The sequence below is a fragment of the Phallusia mammillata genome, chromosome 1 (assembly GCF_965637545.1).
Source record: "Phallusia mammillata chromosome 1, kaPhaMamm4.hap1.1, whole genome shotgun sequence".
Taxonomy (NCBI): Eukaryota; Metazoa; Chordata; class Ascidiacea; order Phlebobranchia; family Ascidiidae; genus Phallusia; species Phallusia mammillata.
Genome location: NC_137252.1, coordinates 16,839,909 through 16,860,450, shown reverse-complemented (window position 1 = coordinate 16,860,450; position 20,542 = coordinate 16,839,909). Strand labels below are relative to the sequence as shown.

At 37.5% G+C, this 20,542-nt stretch overlaps 2 protein-coding genes and 1 non-coding gene across 3 annotated transcripts; all 3 read left to right on the top strand.

Annotated features, from left to right (window-relative positions):
- The first annotated feature begins 800 nt into the window (after nt 1-800).
- On the top strand, nt 801-15,267 carry LOC145208940 (uncharacterized). The gene is made up of 28 exons (XM_080079186.1): nt 801-933; nt 1,109-1,279; nt 1,498-1,617; nt 1,948-2,087; nt 2,839-3,025; nt 3,289-3,414; nt 4,125-4,268; nt 4,830-4,987; nt 5,157-5,339; nt 5,548-5,721; nt 5,873-6,118; nt 6,436-6,694; nt 6,862-7,086; nt 7,682-7,831; nt 8,066-8,242; nt 8,367-8,537; nt 8,682-8,825; nt 8,949-9,114; nt 9,316-9,540; nt 9,750-10,018; nt 10,236-10,348; nt 11,196-11,325; nt 11,856-12,019; nt 12,319-12,388; nt 12,486-12,619; nt 12,838-13,306; nt 13,772-13,940; nt 14,952-15,267. Exons 1-28 carry the CDS (start codon nt 843-845, stop codon nt 15,001-15,003), a joined length of 4,827 nt encoding a protein of 1,608 aa, XP_079935312.1. The 5' UTR covers nt 801-842; the 3' UTR covers nt 15,004-15,267.
- Trnar-ccu (transfer RNA arginine (anticodon CCU)) lies at nt 10,733-10,805 on the top strand. Its single transcript has one exon. It is a non-coding gene; the product is annotated as a tRNA-Arg (tRNA).
- Nucleotides 15,268-15,489: 222 nt separating the features above from the next.
- On the top strand, nt 15,490-17,024 carry LOC145202703 (uncharacterized). The gene is made up of 4 exons (XM_080075772.1): nt 15,490-15,712; nt 15,959-16,159; nt 16,447-16,611; nt 16,828-17,024. The coding sequence occupies exons 1-4, from the start codon at nt 15,490-15,492 to the stop codon at nt 17,022-17,024; spliced, it is 786 nt and encodes a 261-aa protein (XP_079931898.1).
- Nucleotides 17,025-20,542: the final 3,518 nt, after the last annotated feature.

Sequence of the window (20,542 nt, the reverse complement as noted above, 5' to 3'; positions counted from 1 at the left end):
GCAGTAGCGTTGGTGTATTAGAAAATCGTAACCTCTAATTCACTTCAATCTGATGGGGTCTGACAATTTCTAATAACTTAATACTTCAGGTTTCGTTATTGGTGTTTACTGTGTTAGGACGATGAAATCACAATTTTGATTTTTGAATACGAGACTTGCCTAACAATGGTGCAGGCGGCATTTGCTGTCTATCGACAATAATCGCACCACATTTTCAAATTACACCAGTTTCTTTTCATTTGTCAGGAACAAGCAGAAACCTAGCAAACACGCGATAATTGACTTTTACAGAAACATTGACAAATAAACGGACTTCGAATGCTTCAAACAAACTATAGTTCGTAATGTATTACGAAACATTATATTTGAAAGATTGTTTCCGAATTTGAAAGTAGGTTTAATGGATATATCGTCATATTTGATTCACGGAAAATTGTCAACGAGCCAATTCACTTTAAATTTTGTTCACATGTGTGCTTTAGTGACATGCAGCTGTGATCCTCATACGTCTTCGTGAGCATCTCATTAAATTTAAACCGACATGGAGTGACAGGTACACTTTACAAGCATGTACTGCACGTCCAGTACCTCAAACCGCAACGAATGCTATAAATGATTAATGTAAGTTCTAGTTTCCTCGAATCGACACTTGATCTTGCAAGAACGTTTTACGAGCGTTTCTTTTTGTGCAACTGTCATAACATAAATGCTCACAGTTCTAGATGGTGAATTTGCAAGTTTTGTTTTTGCAGAATAGGTCATTATGGATCACCTATTCTGTTTTTAATTTCGCACAATTTATTAACAGTTTTTAATCAGTTAAGATTTTAACGTTTTACAAAATGCATTTGAGATTTATATTAGTTCGGTTTATTTGGGCAACATTTGCATTTTTATGTGTTGTGCACGATGTGTCTTCGAGGCAGCAAACTAGTAAGTAGTTTCAGCAAATATTTCAATTACTACTAATTTGATTATTGTTTTTGAATGCATAAAATATATTTCGCAATTAAAAATTAGACTCGTTTTTTTGCATTTGATCTGCTGTCAAAATGTAAATGTTATTTCAAGTTTTTGTTTTTAAAACTTCTTCCCAATTTTGTGGCAGCTCGTTGTGGTTATCCCCCAGAAGGCAAAAAATCTGTTTCTATGCTTTCCGACGATGGGTCAAAAGTTGATTACAAATGTATGCCGCATTATACCAACACAACCGGCAATACGACACTCTTCTGTAGTTTGACAACAAATACATGGACAGGAGAACCCCTGGTTTGCGAAGGTTTGTGTTGGTGTAAACTGGGCCATATTACAAAATAAAGTTTAAATAATGTTTGGTTGAAATATATTTTAAGATTGAAACATTTTCTTGTATTAAATGTAGCAAATGTATTAAATGTAAGGTAATATGTTACTTGCAAAATTGTAAAAATATAGAAAGATGGTTTGAAACTAATTCACCGTCAGAATATAAGAATCTTTTCCAAAATTATTTCGCAGATGCGGAGAACTGTATCGATGAAAACAGACCTTGTGAAAATGGTGGCATATGTCAGGAATCCGATCCAAGCTTTGAATGTCGTTGCCGCCCAGGTTACCTAGGAGGTTTGTGTGACGAAGGTACGGGAATGCACTAAGGTCACAGTTACGCAAAAAATAATAATGTACAAAAAATATAATGATACATTGCAATTTTTGATTTTAAAACTGTTAAAAATTGCAACTGCCTGCAGTTTAAACAATATTAATTAGAACATCATTCAAACGGTGAGTTTTAATCAAGTTACAAACCAAGCAAGCATGCAATAATTACAAAATATATCTACTGAGTTTTTAAAACCGTAAATTCTCACTTTAGCTTGAACTGTCTGTTTTACAAAAGCTGGTTTAGTGACATACAGATCGCTAACAAAAGATTAAATTTGGTTCCCTATGCTTTGAAATTCGTAGCAAACGGGAATTGGGGTTCGTGGGGCAGTTGGAGCAACTGTACATCAACATGCGATGACGGAAGACAAATAAGGATTAGGGCTTGTGATAATCCGAAGCCTACAAAAAAGGGTTTAATGTGTCAAGGTGATATGATGGAGGTATGTAAACTTGGTTGATAGCTAACAAATAAACAATGTCTATGTATTTGATTATGTGTAAATGTACAAGTGCGTTTGTAAATGTTTGGATTAACAATATAGCAAAAACTACGTATCTGTTGTTGTCAGGCCGTTTTTTTATCACTTTATTACGCTGTCATAAAGCTTTCAATCCACAGGTGAATATTTACGTTGTCTAAATTGGGGACACATATCCAGGTCACGTAAAATCAAACTTGTTGAAAAACGTTCTTACTTAAAAGACTTGACCTCCAGGAAAATGTTACGTTACTCGAATTTTCCACTTAAGCAATATTTACAATTATGTTTGGTGTTAATTCACTTCGTCACTAGTAATTTGCATTAAAGTTATGACATCGATCTAGGATTATATTTTGTGTTATCTAAGCTACAGGAATAAACTTACGCGCACGAACTGCCCCTCTGACGTTAATCTCTTTTCTAATTCTTGCCTTTTCAACGTAATACATGCATGTGATGGCGGCTCGGAATGATTAAATTATTCATCATGTACTTTATTATTGTGCCCCGCACTCGCGAACAATTGACATCGACCTCCCAAAATAGCAAACGTCTATTGCATAATCGCGTGTTACAATTGACTGTTTACACACTGCTTGTAAAAAATAACGATACCTGCTCCAAAAATTGCTCTACAAAGATAAACGGCCTATAATAAATCGCGACTTACTATTGTGGGATTGCATTCAAGACATGTATCGTTTTGCAGGTTAAACCCTGTACGCAGAAAGATTGCTCACCGCGAATGTACAAGTGGTGCCGAAAAGAATCAGAAAGGTGCGGGGCGGAATCGGACAGAGCTTTCTGTTCGATGAGGGACGGATCATTTCGCTGTACTTGTCTGCAGGGAGTCAAAGAGATACGGGATGAAAATGGGACGTTTGTCCGCTGTGAAGGTATGGTTTCACACGATAAACGTTTTTTTTTATTTTGTTTTTTTCCACAACTACAAGCCACAATTCTCGGATCAAATTCGTACCATCGGTAATGGTTAAGCAATGAATACGGGCAACAACTACAAAATAATTTTACGTTATGTAGATGATAACAAATGGCCGCGTATTCATACAGGTTACATTGTAATGTTACCATCGAATAGGTAATAGCAGTTAATGTTAAAATTACAATATTCCTTTAACTCTATTGTGCTGTTTGTTAGATACTGACGAGTGTACAGACGGAACGCACTCTTGCGAAACTGACACGACAGATTGTGTGAACACATTTGGATCGTATAACTGCACATGCAAGAAAGGCTATAATGAGATCAAGGGCTCTTGCCAAGGTAATGGGACACTGTAGTATTTGTTTAAAAGCATCATTTAACGCTTAGTTTGATTCAAGTGAGCAAAAATATTGACTTTGCTCTAATGATAAAAATTCGCATCAGAAATTAATAAAAACGTATAAACTAATGGTAGGCCAAAGTTTGGGTTAACCGCAAATATTTTGACCGAATGCCACTTAAGTTTTTGTTTGAGGCGTACTAGTTTGAAAATCCGGTCGAAGTAAAATCTATACTTTCACGCGTTTATCTTATCGCTTTTCTTCCACCTCGCTTCTTTCGTGTCGTTTTTTTGTACGTGGCTTAGAGGACTCGCTTTTCTTCCACCTCGCTTCTTTCGTGTCGTTTTTTTGGTACGTGGCTTAGAGGACTTATATAGTTGCCGAAACTTGTGTTATGATCGTCTTTTTATCCTTTTTAATCTTTTTCATAAATTGTTAACTTTCATCTCTTGTTTGGATTTGAACATCATTTTTTTATCACATTGCATAACCGAAAACGCAGACTGATTCAAGTATACTGAAAGCTTCAGTTGAATATAGGCTATACTTCAAGTTTCATAACTGCGACTTCGATAAACTAAAGCGGTGACCAAAATACTTGACCTTTTGACCGATATCTTCAGGCGGGATCGTTGCGTACTATATTTTGTTTTAACTGCCTTTAATATCGAGCATAACAACACAATTCCTCTTCCCTCTTTTTACCAGATATCGACGAATGTACCAACAACTTGCATAACTGTGACGAAAACGCGAAGTGCCTGAATAACCCTGGTGGATATTTTTGTAAATGTCGCACAGGCTTTCGAAGTCTCAGTGTCAATGAAACTGGTTTTAAAGGAGACTGTAGAGGTACGTAAATACGCAGACTGAGCGCGAGTTTCCGGAAGGATTCCTGTCGAGGGTTCGAAACCCATTGCAGGCTAGATTTTTCTATCCTATAGGCCGTATACGGCTTGCCATATGGTGGTGAATGCTATGTGGAAAACCGGCCGAATCACCCTTTTAATAGGTCTGGGGTACTGTGATTCAGACTGAGAAGCATATGATTTATCTAAAAGATTTAAGCCGAAAAATGCTGCTAATAAAGAAAGACTGGTAAAGTTCTTGCACATGGAAAACAAGAACAGTAAAAGACGCGTGACAATGATTTTGTTGACATTATTAATAGTTGTACATTATTGTAACGCTGCCAAGTTACGTCTATATATCAAAGTTAACAGTGCGCCCTTCTTATGTTACAAAGCATACTTGGTTAAAACTGTAACGGTACACTATCACGCCTATGATAAAAGTAAAGCGCAAACGCAAGAAAAACCCATGTTTGAAACGATTTGTAAACGATGTATGTCACTGTAAATTTGAAATGGACATGAAATGGACAAATATCTAACTCAACATTTTCGTTCACAGCACTTCGTGTTCTGCTTTACGGCTCAAAACAAAAAGATACCGAAGCAACAGCGACATCCCGTGTTAGCGGAGAACTACTTACTCCCCTTATTCAGTTTCCAACAGGAATCCCCATGCAGGACGAAGCGGGCAATTTGCAAACTTGCAGAAGCATATATGTAAAATAAATCTCAAAATGCATTTAATTCATTTGTTTCATACTCCATTGCGGTCGGCAGTGGCGTAATTTATCATTTTGAGTTTACTCTTAGTGTACACCACATTACATGTACGCGCGGCATGCGTGTATTTGAAACTATGTTTATTTTATTGTAACATTTATGACAGGCAACCGAAAATGGAATCTTGCTTATTACAAATCTTACGGATTCGTCTGGAACTAGCTTTATGGAAACTTACCGCCACCCGGTTCCCATAAAAGCAAATGCGAAGCCATTTTCCATAACTCCTCATGTCTGCGCCTGGATTGCACCATTTTGGAGCGATGCCACAATGGACGAAAATAGCAAGGTGGGAATTAATTATAAGCAGCATAGTTCGGCTTGAAACGCTCAGGTCATGTGATCTCATCAAAATCTTATCATAGATATCATATTATACAATAAAACTGTTTATGTAAAATGTTCAGATTTGGTTCAAATTACATTATTAGCCTAACATCAAAACGTGAACCCAACTTAGAAGTGGACACTTTGAAACAAACACTTTTTGTTTTCAGCTTTGGTATCACCTGTACAAAATGGAAGAGCTGATAAAAATGGACGAGAGAAGTCTAAAAGCCTACAAATTATCTGCTGAAATCAAGAAACTACATCCCGATGATTTTATGCCTAAATACGTCGTGGTAGTGACATGGGAGAAAACTCACCCGCCATGGCCCTCAATCAACGAGGTAAGAATTTTTAATTATTCATATCTTTGAAACCACCGACACAACCAAATGTCTTGCAAAACTGACTTTTGCTTCAAATTTATACATGTAACTTAAATAAATTTAAACGGAAACAAATGTTTTAATAAAAGAAATATTGATTTTTTTGTAGGGAATGACGTTTCAGACAGTTCTTGCCACCGATGGTGTGCGCAGCTACGTCACCAACATCTACGAGGATCGGGCCATGACGTGGCGTCCAGTTTATGATGTACCCCGAGATATCCCGAGTTACCAAGCAGTCGCTGGTTTGTACATTGACGGGCAATCCCCTATAGCGTGGAAACATTTATCATCTGGCAAATGGACGGAACCGTCAGAAAATTTAAATGGAAAGAACGTGTATAGGTTGGACAAGGTTAGGATTTGAAAATCATCAGTCTTGGAGATAAACGATATTTCTTTAAATTAATTTATACGCTTAAACCGTCTAAGGCTAAAATGAAGGTAATGAAAGATCATTTAAAGCGAATGTGCAAGATTACCATTACGGATTTAGTGACATAAATTTAGGCATTTTTTTTCATATTGATTCAACACGCCACTCTAAACAAAAACTGTGTGTGTGACCGAGCTTTTCAAAAATAGACACACCTCGGCATACAATTGTTCGCATCTTAACACCATAAGAATAGCCTATATACAATATTTTTTTTAAACTTTGACGTTCCGTAGGTTATTTTTTCAAGCACGGCCGTTATGGGTATAGACACACACCCTCTTACTCCCACGTTACAATATCAGACGTCACCGAGGTATATCTGCTCCGAATGGCACAGAAAAACGTCATCTGTTTCTGCTGACGTAATCGAGACCACAAGTTCATGCCCACCGTACCAATCTGACGTCATGCAAGGAGTGAATGTGACTTGGATTCCAAGCGAAAACAATGGAACAATTGCATGTTATACTTGGATGTACAGCTTTTGGTCCGGTATGTAAGTTTTAACCCTTTTTTTATAAATAATGTTGCTTTATAAAACATTTAAAATTGACAACTTGCATTGAAATTACGGTTATCTGTAAAAGTAACGGTTATCGGTTTGAAATTCAAATTATTATCAATATTAAGTTACTTCTGATACGACAAATATTGCTTAGGTGGTACATTTGAATGCTGTTACAACACCAAGATGGGGAATTCTCCATTGGTTTCTGGTGTCAACGCATTTGCGAAAGGAGCCGGATTTTACTTCACGAACAAAACCGCTGACGCCAGCATGCGACAAACATGTTGCAACGAGACTGTTTCGAACTACTTCTGTGATTTGTACGTTCAGCGGCGTCCGCCAACCAATTTTTTTATGTATAAGAAGCCTGTCAAAGGTTGGTGTTTTATAATTAAAATAAACGTTGTTCTTCGTGACGCGTGCATTTAACAACTTACTTTTTGTTCCGTGATCAATCGGTGCGAAAAACCTAAATTGGGCCAAATAGAAATCACAACCATTGAAGTGCAGTATTGAAATAGTAGGCCTATATATCTTGGTGTATCCAGGGACAGATTAATACTATTGCAATACCAAACACATTTTGTCGACGCAAAATGATTTGGCATTTTTAAAAGGGATTCATACAGCGTTAACAAAGCATCTTTAAGTAGGCTATACAAATGATTCAAACACTTTCTAACTCAAGTGGGGCTACCCACACTAGTATAGACGGTATTGTGTATCACAAAATATGAAGGAAAAGCTAAATATATGTTTGAAATGCAAGTTTTTATACAACAAAACGGGTTTGTTTTACACTAGTATATTGTTCACTTCAAAGAATGGTGATAAATAAACACCTGCCCTATTAAAGTCATTTTTCGGTACCCTTAATTTTGCTCTATAGTACCAAGTTAGAAAACTATTTTAAGCTAGCTAGCGAACTTTCTCTGTGCAAATGTTTCTTTTCCTATAATCTTGTTCTTTAGTGTCGGTCAAAGCTGGTTTAAATCTCACGTCGGCGGCGGGGAGGAATTGGAACTTATTGGGAAGTGGCGAAGCAATGTTGCTAACCGTTGATCGATTCGGTCGACCACAACCTGTTTTGGAAATGATCGGTCGATATGAGAAGATAAATCGTTAGTGCAAATGAGAATTTTTGTGTTGTGTTGTGTAAATTTGCCGTTGTGATTCAATTTTGACCAGGCGATATAATTCTGAATGTGTGTTTCACTATTATTTGAAAATTGTCAGTTATTATTATTATTTTTGAATTATCAATTATTTTATAACTTATAAGCAAATATACAACCACAATATTTGCTTGTATTTTATTCTTTTCATTAAAACAAAATTTTTGTAACTTACAACAGGGCAGACTGTTTGGTCGGCGATTGGATTGCGAGCAGACAACTTTACGATTGAAATTTTCCAATCCGAATCGGACACTGTCATTTGCCTGTTTAATCTCCAGCCTTGCACCAACATGAGATTACCAAACGTCACTCTCTTGTCTACGCCTACCCTTATTAGTTTGTCATCAAGATCAGGTCAGAAAACGCAAAAAAAAACATATTTTGACGATGATCTTCTTTTTAACTGTTGGAATCGGTTAAAATAATACACTAAAAATACCACAATGAAAAACAATAACCGAAATTTCAACTCTCACAGGTATCTTCATGAACGTCTCACTTTCCAAATATGGGGGTTTAAAGTTTATTGGTCTTCTTCCCACAAAAATTCTCTACGACAATCGTCACGTGACCAGTGGTCTCCTCAGCGACACTAGCGAATGTTTTGGAAAACGTTTATCGTCACGAACACCTCCTCCTTCCATCCCATGTAGGTTTCTTAGTAAACGATTTTTAAAGGGTGTCAGTAAGTTGTTGCATAAAAACCGAAGCAAACATTTAAGAAAACATGGTCAGCACATAAAGGTACCGACAACATTGAATTTCTGAATCCTTTTTATGTTTCGTATTTAAGGCGATTTGCAATCCTTGGCAAAGAGTAAAAAACTATCAGCGCAAGAGCTTTCCTTTTTTTCTCGTGCGGCTGATGATTTCTATAAACAAAGGATGTCAGCCAATCTTACGGAACAAGCCAATGTAACAATTATTGCCGACACAGGTGAGCTTCAAATATATGTTGTAAGTTTCTGATTTCCATAGATAGCTTGAAAGACTTTCTATGTTACATTGAGAAAAAGTTGCACACGTCAATTTGTACAACCGTCAGATTATTTCTTTTCAGGAGCAGACTCGATACCATCGGTGGAACAACAAGTTAAAGTAGTTGCTGTTTTCAAAAACAGTGGGCAATATGACGTCACAGTTAAAATTCCTAAAGCTTTTGGAAACATTACAGTTTCAAATTACGAAGGCAATGTTCAACGTTCCAGGGAAACAGTTATTTTTCAGTAAGTTTTTTTCCTGACCTCAACTCAGACATTAATCGTCTGTGTAAAAATGGTTTGATCGAGGGTGTCATATAAACCACGTTTGATGTAGGCTACATTTTGCACAATGACCCACCAACCCCGAAAACTTATTAACTTGAAGTAACATTATAAACATACGTTTAAAAAATACAATACCACAAACCAATTGTTTCTTTCCAGAGCCAGTTCTTCGTTCCTCAAGAAGTTGCAAGTTCTTGTGGAAGAAGATAGCGGTGCAACTTCTCTGATCTTTCCCGACGTTGTGATTTGTGATTGCGGAAAAAATGGCAAATGCGATTTGCAAACGACAAGCGACATTCCAAGGCCTTTTGCCACCCAGGCTCCTTGCGTATGTGAAACCGGTTATGCAGGAGTATCATGTGACACGAAAGTTGACTTGTGCAGGTGAGAATATGCGTAAGAAGAGTGTAGGCCTATATGGTGCACAATGACTAATTTTCATCTATTTAAAATCGCCGCATGCCAGAACGAATAGTACCTGTAAAAACAAAACAAAAACATTTTACAACAGTTCTCTTTATTGAATCATAAAGAATTTTTGGACTGATTCCGAATCCTCAGCATTATTATGCTACAAAAATGTCTTAACGTAGTTGGCATCCTTGTTTTATTGGAGTACCGTGCTCTGAACGTTCCACCGACGAATACCGTGGCACTGCAAGCTACGAGTGTGGGAGGTGTCCAGATGAACTCGAAGCTGGCAACGGCGAGACGTGTTACCATGACAACCCTTGCTTGCGCGATCCAGGAACACCAGGGGCGCACGAGTGCGAAAATGCAACGTGCATCCACCAGCCCATTGGATACAAGTGCAATTGTCTTGAGGGATTTCGGGAGACGTTTGATCCGCGAAAGTGTCACGGTCAGTGTCCAATAAGTTCGGTTGAATGCAGTCTATCTTATTAGTATTTATATGTTGGTTTTCAGGATTTTAGATTACCATACACGTTGACCTGCAACTTTCAGTTTTCTGGACGATACTGTTTATTAGTTTGGAACTGTACGCCAATAACTACGTCCTTACCTAGAAAAATGTTACAATAATTTCGATACAAGGCTAATTCGCAAGCTTTTTTCAGATATCAACGAATGCGAGGATTCTAAAATGTGCGAAAGCAGCGAAGATATTTGCATCAACACTCTTGGTTCGTACAAATGCGTCCATCCAGACTCCTTAAACGAAAAGCAACCGGTTAGTCGAAAAATAACCATGATAACAATTGAGTGTGACATAACTCATGTCTAATTTAATGTTGTTCTTGATTTACGATTAGTTTTCTATAAATTTTCGCTTCCTATTTTCATGACATGCTTTATTATGTCAGATATAAAAAGCTATGGAATCATATTTTTTGTCATGGATCGTGTTTGTTATTGCTTAAACGTCAGTCGTCGGTCGCACAAACGTGAGAGACCCGACGTGTCCTATGACGTCATCGGATCGATAGGGTTTCTCTCTTATCTGTCGTTCTTGCATTTCAGCACTTTGTCACGTGCATTTGGAATTAAATATTTAACAGCTTGTGGTTTGCTAGGCCCTGTTGAATATGGATTTTTTAGCCAAGTTCAACGTCCTGCTCCTGTGGCCTAAAGGAGAAGGCGCCGGTCTCCTAAACCGGAGATTGCGGGTTCGAGTCCCGCCAGGAGCCAAGCTTTTGTTCTGATGAAACTAAAACGAAAAACTCGTCAGAAATTTAAACATTGTTACGAAGAAGGAACGAGATCTTTAGTTTAGATCAGGGGTCGGCAATTGTTTTTGCATTGCGTACCGGTTTTGAAACTAAAATTTTATCGCGGACCGGTTTTCAAAAAACTACAAATATATAGCTATAAAAACGCTTAAATTAGTTTATCATCTCCGGGATACATTGGCAAAATGTTTCATAGCATTTAACCTGAAATATTTTACGGCCCGGTAACGAACTCCTCGCGGACCGGTACCGGCGATTGCCGACCACTGGTTTAGATAACCGCTTTGTCTCAGTAACTTCGCTATGTTGCCAAATTTGGCAGTTCAACTTTTAGCACATTTTTCACAGATGGAAGATGTGAACGAATGCTTAGTAAGCAACGGGGGTTGCGAAAGAAGGTGTAAAAACACACAGGGAAGCTTCTATTGTGATTGCGAGAATGGATTCGAAATTTTGGAGGACGGAAAGAGTTGCAAAGGTAAGTATTAACTGCAGAAAAGAACGAGCTGTACAATGTCCAGTATCAAATAGTCGCTCACCACTCATTTTTTTCAATATCGTTTGATCTGTTAATGTTTTAGCAAAAACAGTCGGACTTTTTATCAGCAAATTATTATCAGTAAAGGTTAACGAGGCCGACGTTAATACAAAAAATGTTATTTCAAATTTGGAACCATAGAATGTTGATTAGGCTACAGCTACAGCATTCAGTCATACTGTTCCCGAGAAAATATGTTTTTCTGTAATCGTATTTGATAAGGAAAACGCCTGAATGAGTTATGTATGCTTATTCGAATCAACCGTGGAGCAGCCCGCTTTTTTGGTAAATAATTCCTTTTTGTTTAATTATGGGTGTTTGTGCCATTGGGTTGAAATATCGTGAAACCGAGACATCATTTTAAGCCGATTGGCGTCACTTCTCGACCGCATTAACTTATTTGCAGCACTTCAGAATGATTTGTTATAGAGGCTTGGTTTACTTCAAAACTCTTATTATTCAATCAACAGCTATCGACGAATGTGAAATATACGGGAATAATCACTGCACACAAATTTGCGTCGATATTCCAAGAGAAAAACCGTTTAGATGCGAATGTTTGCCAGACTTCAAGCTAGCAGTTGATTATACTACGTGTATTCCACTTTTCAGCACTATTCCTATCACAACATCAGTAAGTTGTTATTTTACGCCATCTCAGTCCATTGCTTTATTTTTTTTTGTGATTGTAAACGTTCATCAATATTACAAACATATAAACAATTGGGTCACAACATACCAAATCTTTGAAGTTTGAATGTGTTTTCGTTCCTAGGTGTAGGCTAAATAGAACATTCAGTATAATTGCAAAGATATTATCTGACATTTTGCTTTGCAGAAATTACTATTTGGTTTGGTAAATTAAAAAAGACTTTAGAATACAGCCGCATTAAGCATAGCCTGTTTCTTGCACAAAATGATTTGTGTCTTCAGGACATCACCACAACACATGCAACCACACCCCAAACAATCCCGATCACAACCAAATGGCAAACTACTGAAGGTCAGTTTAAAGTAAAACAGACTTATACGATATGCAGAAACACAAAAGGTAGAAGACTTCTCATTGAAATTTATGGAGTAATATAAACCCGGTTCAGATCAGACAACATCGATCCTGGTTACAACCACGATAGCGGACACGACTCTTCAAACAACCACAAGCTTAAAATCCACCACCCCTGTTAGTTTCTACGACAACCTGAGTCTAGAAGATCGAGAACTTTGGAACATTGTAAGTTTTCAAGGCTTTTCGATTGCGATGTAAAACGACAACTATATGTATAAGAGTGTCCAATTTTCAACTAAAAAAAGTAAGTTAGTGCACTGACAATATTAGAAATTTTTATCTCATCAAGTTGGGAACGGTATGACGTGTAAAGCAAACTAGTTGATTATCCTTTTGTACGCAATCTTTCAATACAATGCGAGTGATGTTTTTTCTGTTACTAGTTGATGGACATTTCTGGTTTTTCTGCACTTTCTCACGAAGAAAAACTTAAAGTGCTCGAACTCATAAAAGCGTTGTCAAAACTTCTGCAAGATCCTCTTCTTTTGAAGTTTCTGCTACGAATCTTTGCACATGAAAGTTTAGCTGCCAAGTGCTCGGAACTTCAAATGTACATGACTGAAAACAACTTTAATCTTACAAAAATTAAAACTATGCTGCGAGGTTTAGGTAAACTTTCAGAAAAATACCGGAACCCAAAAATATTGTCTCTTAGAATAAAAATTTCGGACTTGTTGGAACAAAACAATCTTCTGTCCAAATCTCTTCGTTTTAGCTTTAAAGAAATACTCGATCACGTTAATTTGCCAAAACGATGTAGCGAGTTATGGAGATCGGCTGTCGGTAAGCAAGAACCAAAAGTTGAAAGAAGGGACACTACATCACAACGCACAACGGAAAGCACCATTCCAGGTAGGCAGATGTTGTTTCGACTAAGCTTTTTTGACGCCTTTTAAACCTAAACCAATATCTGCACTTTTGGAAAAACAGATGGGCCTAGTCTTACAAACAGGATGGAAGGGCAAGTTCAATTCCTACAATTTCTCATGAAAAATGATCAAATATTACACGGCTCTTATAAACCTGCCGCAATATTTTAGACACATCATAAAATGTTTTGTTATTGACGGCTGTGGTCATACTGAGAATCCTGTAGTAAAGTCCAAGCTACCCGACACCTCAGTATAACGTGAGGATTTTGGCAGTCGTAATTGAGGCCCTACAATATGGAAGAAAACTATTTTAGTCATGGGTTTAAATCCTATCGCAGACTATACCTTTCTGCACATAAATGCCGGGAAGATTGGATCTAACTGAGTTTTAGGCTACATTGTTTGCAGACCTGCGTACAATAATAAAAATACAATTTTTGTTTAGTGCGAAAAACATCATTGAATCTTCCATGGCTGCTTACATGGATCGCAATTGCAGCTATTATCATTGTAATGGTCGTTTTCGTTTTGATCATAGTTGGAACTCGAATGTGTTTTAACTGGTCGAGGAAAAGCGAAAAACAGCGACAGGCGATTGCAAGGCGAAAAAAGATGTAAGTATAAGCAGTATACACAACTTGTAAAAGCAATAAATGAACAACACAATATATTACTTTAATGTTTAGGCGATATGAGGGGCATATTATTTTTGCAGCAATAACATCACAGTCAAAATGTAGCCTATACCCATATAACAGGCAAACTTTGAGCGGTTTAAGACGAACATTATTTAGAAGCCCGGCGCACAATAAAATATGCTTGCCTGGTGCGTCCAACAGAATTTTTTATTTACGCGGCAATGATTTAATAAAAGCCACGTTTTTTTTATTAAGTGCTTCCACCTACAGGTAATAGTTGTTCATGACATCCACGCACCTCATATCGTGTTCCCTGTGTTCAGCCAACATAACGTTCTCACGGACTGGTAGCCTACCCGTGTTTACCAGTGAAATAACGATTCAACGACTCTCCTTCATAGATAAATTACAACATTGTCATTCTGAATTAACTTTTCTCAAAACACTCCGCTAAGTGGCCCTTGTGACAAAAGCCTACATAATTTTGCAGCATAATTACAACGTCAAGGGTAGCAACTTGGCCGAATGGTCGCGCACCTATAAGCAATAAATAGACATAAAACCGGGAGCGTCCTAAATTCAAATCCCGTAAAAATTACAACTTTAATATTAAGACCATCAACATTTAAAAATATGTGGGCCCATCAACATTTAAAAATGTTTACTTTAAGAATGTACGTTCTTTCTACCTTTGATAACTATAAACGTTATTTGACGAATAGGCTCCAGGGTTAACCCAACCATGGTGTTCCATATAACTCCTGAACACCAAAGTCTTTGAAGCAGCAGTAGGCTACAGCATCGTCCCAGGAGATGTAGGCTATAATAAAATGTCTTGTTTACTTAATTGGTGGTGGGTTTTGAACTACTGTTGCAAATAATATTTTTTTTTTAATTTGGTGCTTAAAACACTTTGCCACATAAGATGTAGGCCAATGGTTTTCTGCAGATGACTTAGTTTTGTTTATGTGGATAATTTTATTTCAGCGAAAAGATGCAACAGTGGCCTAAAGTTGTCATGCCAACGTATTCATACTGATCAATGATCAGACCAACAAAATGACATGTCCGATGCGCCCGGTTCCCACGCAACCTGAAAGGTTCATATATATCCAGGTCGCTTAAAACAAGTTCATTTGGATTCTCATACGAAACGGTTTGTAACGGAAGGATACGTCAGTGGTTCTCATGTATTTTTCATTTCCTGAAATGCTTTAGATTTTTTGTGAAAATGCTTGTGAGGTAACCGATTAAATCGTTTTTTACCTATGTGGTGAATATACACCTGACAATAAAATTATGTAATTTGCTTTGTTTGAGGAAGTACGAAATAACAGAATCAATGATTTTCGAAGTCAGCAGAACAGTAGATACAAATTTGTGCATTTTCGGACACAAAATGCATTAGGAGTTACAGTTAAGCATTTGTACAACTAACATTTACATTTGTACAACTAGCTCAGGTGTTCAAACGACTTGTTGCGTCATTTCAGCACACATTTTAGGTTGGGGTAAAATTGTAGCTATGAATCAGAAAACAATACTTTTAGTGTTAGTTGTAGTTTCATTTAATGCTTACCAGACGTTTAGTCAAACATGCCCCACTACAATTACCGACACAGAAAGAATAGATTGCAACGTTCGGCCCAACACTCAAGCTAACTGTGAAGCTGTTGGTTGTGTTTGGTGCTCCAACGTTGCAGCGAAGATTGCCAAGTGCTTTATCAACACTACAAGTCCATATTCAGGTTAGTACATGTATTTTAACAAAAGAAGTGATCAATAAATTTTAAATAAACTAACAGAAGTGGTCAAAAACAGTCAATTTTGTACCGTTCTGACCTAAAAAATGCTTCTGAAATTTGGACAAAACAAGGAATTTTAGAGTGAAATCAATATTTTGAGCCAGCTGTAGCTTTCTGTTAGCAATTAAGCATTAACAACACAAACGAAACTGTTAAGCATTAACAACACAAACGAACTTGTTCGTGCAGTTGTCACTAAAGCGGCAAAATATTGTCATTCAACGACCAACTGCAGAGTGGCGATCAACTGCCACCCGGACATCAAAACCTATCAGCCGAGCAAAGCGTCTTGTGAGAGTCGTGGATGCCTGTGGTTGGGAAGTAATGCCGTGAGTGATCAACCAAGATGCGTGTATTACAATAACACTTTGTTCAAACCTTCAGGAACAGGTAAAATCAAAGTTGAGGTACCTAAGTAACACGCAAAATTGCTTGCTATTTTTATTTTACAACTTTAAACAAACAATGACTCCTTTCTGTCAATAACATTTTTGTTTACAAAAAATGTGAGCCATCTTGGTAGCGACAGGCTACAACGAATCGTAATAAACGACAAACTGTATGTTTATTTTGTACTTTTGTTCTTGCTCGAGAATTGTTCAATCCTAAATTTGTGTGTTGAATAAATTTAATGCGGAATTATTAAGAGTAGCCTAGTGTATTTTCTTACTTTTTAGCTACACCCACGAGGGATTTGAACAGGATGTGTGTAAACTGCAGCGCTTGCACAACGAAAGTCGACTGCCTTCCCAACGAAAAGTCTTTTAGAATAACGAAGAACCGATGCGATAGAGAAGGATGTCTTTGGTGCAATAACAAGTGCTATCAGGGAGGAAAGTCAGGTACGCATTTCACTTTCTTGCAATGAAACGCAACGTTTGGTCTACCTTATAAAAGAGTGGTCTACCATACATCCTGCTTCTGTATTAAAAAACCAAAACTTTAACTCGCTTAGTATACAAAAACGCATAACGTAATCTTCTTTTGTGTGTAGGACCGGTTTTTAACAAGTCCTTTTATAACTTATGAAAAAATGCCAACTGTTTTGTTTTGCCAAGGTCTTGAAGTGTTAAGCGGAGTGTGCAATGAGTGTGATGATTGTGCAAATCACGCCTACCTTAAAGCAAGCACACAGCAAATTTGTGAAACTCGTGGAGCTCATTGGTGTCCCAAACGCCCAAGTGTACCCGAAAATCGTCGTTGTATTATTCATCTCACTCATCCGGGGGCCGGTAGGATAAGTGTCACTCGATAATTTTCAGCGTGTTCCCAGTATCTAAAACTATGATATGGTTTCAGTTTTGTACGACTAACATTTACAAATTATGTTTATAAATTTAAGTTTTTATTTGTTGCTTATTTGAAAAGACAACTTAGTACGTAACCTAATCAAATATGACCAACATAAATGCTTTGTTATTTAACGTTAATAAGTCTTTAGCAGCCTACCCACCACCAGCTTTGTTTCTAGGTTCAATTTATCTAGGTCAGATGTTGAATAGTTACATATAAAAATATTCGCTACTATGTTCAACACATAAATCTGTTCATGTAGTGAGTTAATTAGTGAGTTTAAAAATAATAATTTTCCGGAAAATATACTGGCACCATAACTCACGTCAATCGCACATTTAGAAAAATCGCAAAAAATTACTGAAACTAACCCAAAAGTTTAGTTCTTAATGTAATGTTTCAAAAACTTATACTTCCCAACCCTACCCCTATTTAGACGCTAAATAAACAATTCAGCTCCTGCGCTACGTATCGAAAATTAACTAAATGTTCGGCTGACGTGAGCTATGGTGTTAGTAGCTGTACCTAATTTTCCAGGGAAGTGCACAGCGGAACTGGTCGGGCGTGAAAATTGTAACAGTTGCAGCGACTGCGCTATCCCAATCGACTGCAGTACATCAGCAGCTGAAAACGAGACAACATGCAAAGCGAAGAACTGTCTTTGGTGTTTTAATGCGACGGATGACAAACCAAACTGTCGTTACAAAACAATTCCTAGTAAGATTATGTGGATGTAAACTTACTGTTGAATATTCATGGTCTCAGTTTTTTTTTTTTTTTTTTTTTTCAATGATAAATTGAAACGTCTTTGGTAGAGGTACTAAGTGCTAACGCAGGAACTCACAGTCACAGTACCCCGGTTTGAGAATTTCTATCGATAGATGGCGTAAAAAGCGCAATTTTTAAATCAACTGTGTAACTGGGATAGAGTGGGCAGGAACTTGACCGAATGGTCTGGCGCGCCTGACCCATATACAGACTTAAAAAACCCTGATCGGGATTCGTCCCCGGGAGTGTCCTGGGTTCAAACCCCGTGAAAAAAAAACTGGGATAGAGTGGCAGGAACTTGGCCGAACGGTCTGGCGCGCCTGACCCATACAGACATAAAAACCCTGATCGGGATTCGTCCCCGGGAGAGTCCTGGGTTCGAACCCCGTGAAAAAAAAAAGAAAAAAAAATGGGATAGAGTTAGAAAATAAGTTTCAAGTTAATTAATGGAATTTTAGTTGAATTTATAGTCATTATTATTATAAAAGCTTAGCGCAGCCTTAACCGTCAGCATTCCTGCGTTAGAAAATAATTTAAGTCACCTAGTGGCAATAAGCAAGCAAACCGCTGTACTATGAGTTCCTGTGTTAGTACCTTTTCCTACGTCCTTATGCTACGTGATGTCTAGCAGTTAGTAGTGAATAAGAACATATACCCCAACCTAAGCGGTATATTTTTTGCAGTTAAATGCAGAAAGCGCACGAATTGCAACCTGCAGTTTCCAAGGTTTCAAAAGATTTCATTCACGCTTTTAAGCAAGCAGAGGCCCCATCTGATGACACTGATGAAAACTTTGTGCGTTACACAGATGGGTTTGTGGGACGAAACAACTACAGACAAGTGTCTTTCCCCTTCTGATTACCGAAGTTCAAAAATAGAGCGCCTTATCAGCGCCCCATGACCTATAAGTGCTCACACAAATCAATTTTGCTGCTTTGGCGTGCTTTTGTGTACATTACTCGCATAATGAAATATATCACGAAAGAAGTATTCATATTGGCATATTATGGTCGCAACCTAACTACAGGGCTGCCCAACGTAGCCTATACGCTCTTAAAGTTTTCGGACATAAAATTCTGAAATAAACTTTTCCATGAGATTGTAATTTATATTTATAAAGTATTATTTAATAATTTACCACACAGCCACACACGTGACACACCAGTTGCTTATACTTACTAAACACTTTTGTTTGCGTGCCCCTGATCTCACATAAGAAAAGGGAGAAGTTGAACATTAGTTGTAGATTTGTAGAACAAATCATTTTGTTTGTAAATCATAAACGTTTATCGCGACTTCTGTAATAAAATGAAGGTAATGTACCCTGGTGTAAAATACCAACACATTGCACGAATATTCTTTCAAAAGAATAGTAAGTTCTGTACAACAATCAAATATATCTTAGTTTAGTTTGAAACGGGGAAGGGCATTTTAATTAATCACTACAGCAACATCAAATAACTGGCCTATCGTCTGTCATTAAAGAGCAGTGGTCAAATTCTAACTAAGCTACTTTCATTATGTTGTTTCTTAACATTGCAATAAACGTTACACTTTCCAGCTACATATGCTTGAACCACGAGATAACCCACAAACTGATTGCGATCAACACAACATGCAGGCAGCTGGTATTATTCAATGGAACATAGATTGCCTTCTGCTTTGTGACGTCATAGGACAATTGTTACGTTTGCTTTCGAGAAATTTAAAAGTGGTTGGTAAACAGTAGTGATGTACCGAATCGGCTAAATTTCGATTCGGCCGAAACCGAATATTCGGAGGTTTTGCCGAATAAATTCGGCCGAATCAACCGAATCATTTATGACGTCACGCGAAGTCGTACGCTACGCGTTTGACGTGAAAAAAATGTTTATCTACCAGGCAGACAGTGCAAAATAGTTGTGTTTCGTCCTTATTTCACTTCTGTGGTGTTTAAAATTGCCTTAAGCATGATTGGCAACCTGCCAATGAATTACTAATTTTTTTGACTACCGTGGGAAAAACGATAATGTGTTGAAAAAGATAAACATTGACGCAACTTTCGTTATGTTTGGGCTTTTGAAAGATTGCGTGGACCTTAATAAGCAGAAAAGACACGTTTAACGCTTTAAATTTGTGTTCGTAAAATATTCGGTTTCGGCCGAATCGCAACAAATTATTCGGCCGAAACCGAATCTTTGCAAAAATGATCGATTCGGCCGAATAAATTCGGCAAACCGAATATTCGGTACACCTCTAGTAAACAGGGTTGCCAATTTGGCCGATTTGTCGCCAAATTCCACAAAATTGGCGTTTTTTGAGAGTGGTTCGCACCAAAAGTTGCAGCTGGCGTAATTTTTGTAAAATTTGGCGGTTTTGGCATTGTTTGTCAAATCTTTTTGACCCAACAAAATCTAGGTTAGATTCTCTAGCTGCGCTTTTACAACGCAGGTTAAGGTTATATTTCATTGAATGACTATATCTACGTCATCAATGCTCCTGTCTAGCCAACAAATACAATTGTAGTCTCTAAATGGACATTAGAAAATATGATGGGAATCCGAATGTTTGTGTCGGGAGTGACATACAGTGAGTGTCGCATTGAAGTTAAAAAGTTTTTAATGTTTAATATTGTCATTTAAAAGTTGAAACCAGCTTACCACAGTAAGCGAAAGTGCATGAAAGTGGAAAACCACTTCTAATTAAGCTATTGTAAGAATTCAAGCCAAACCA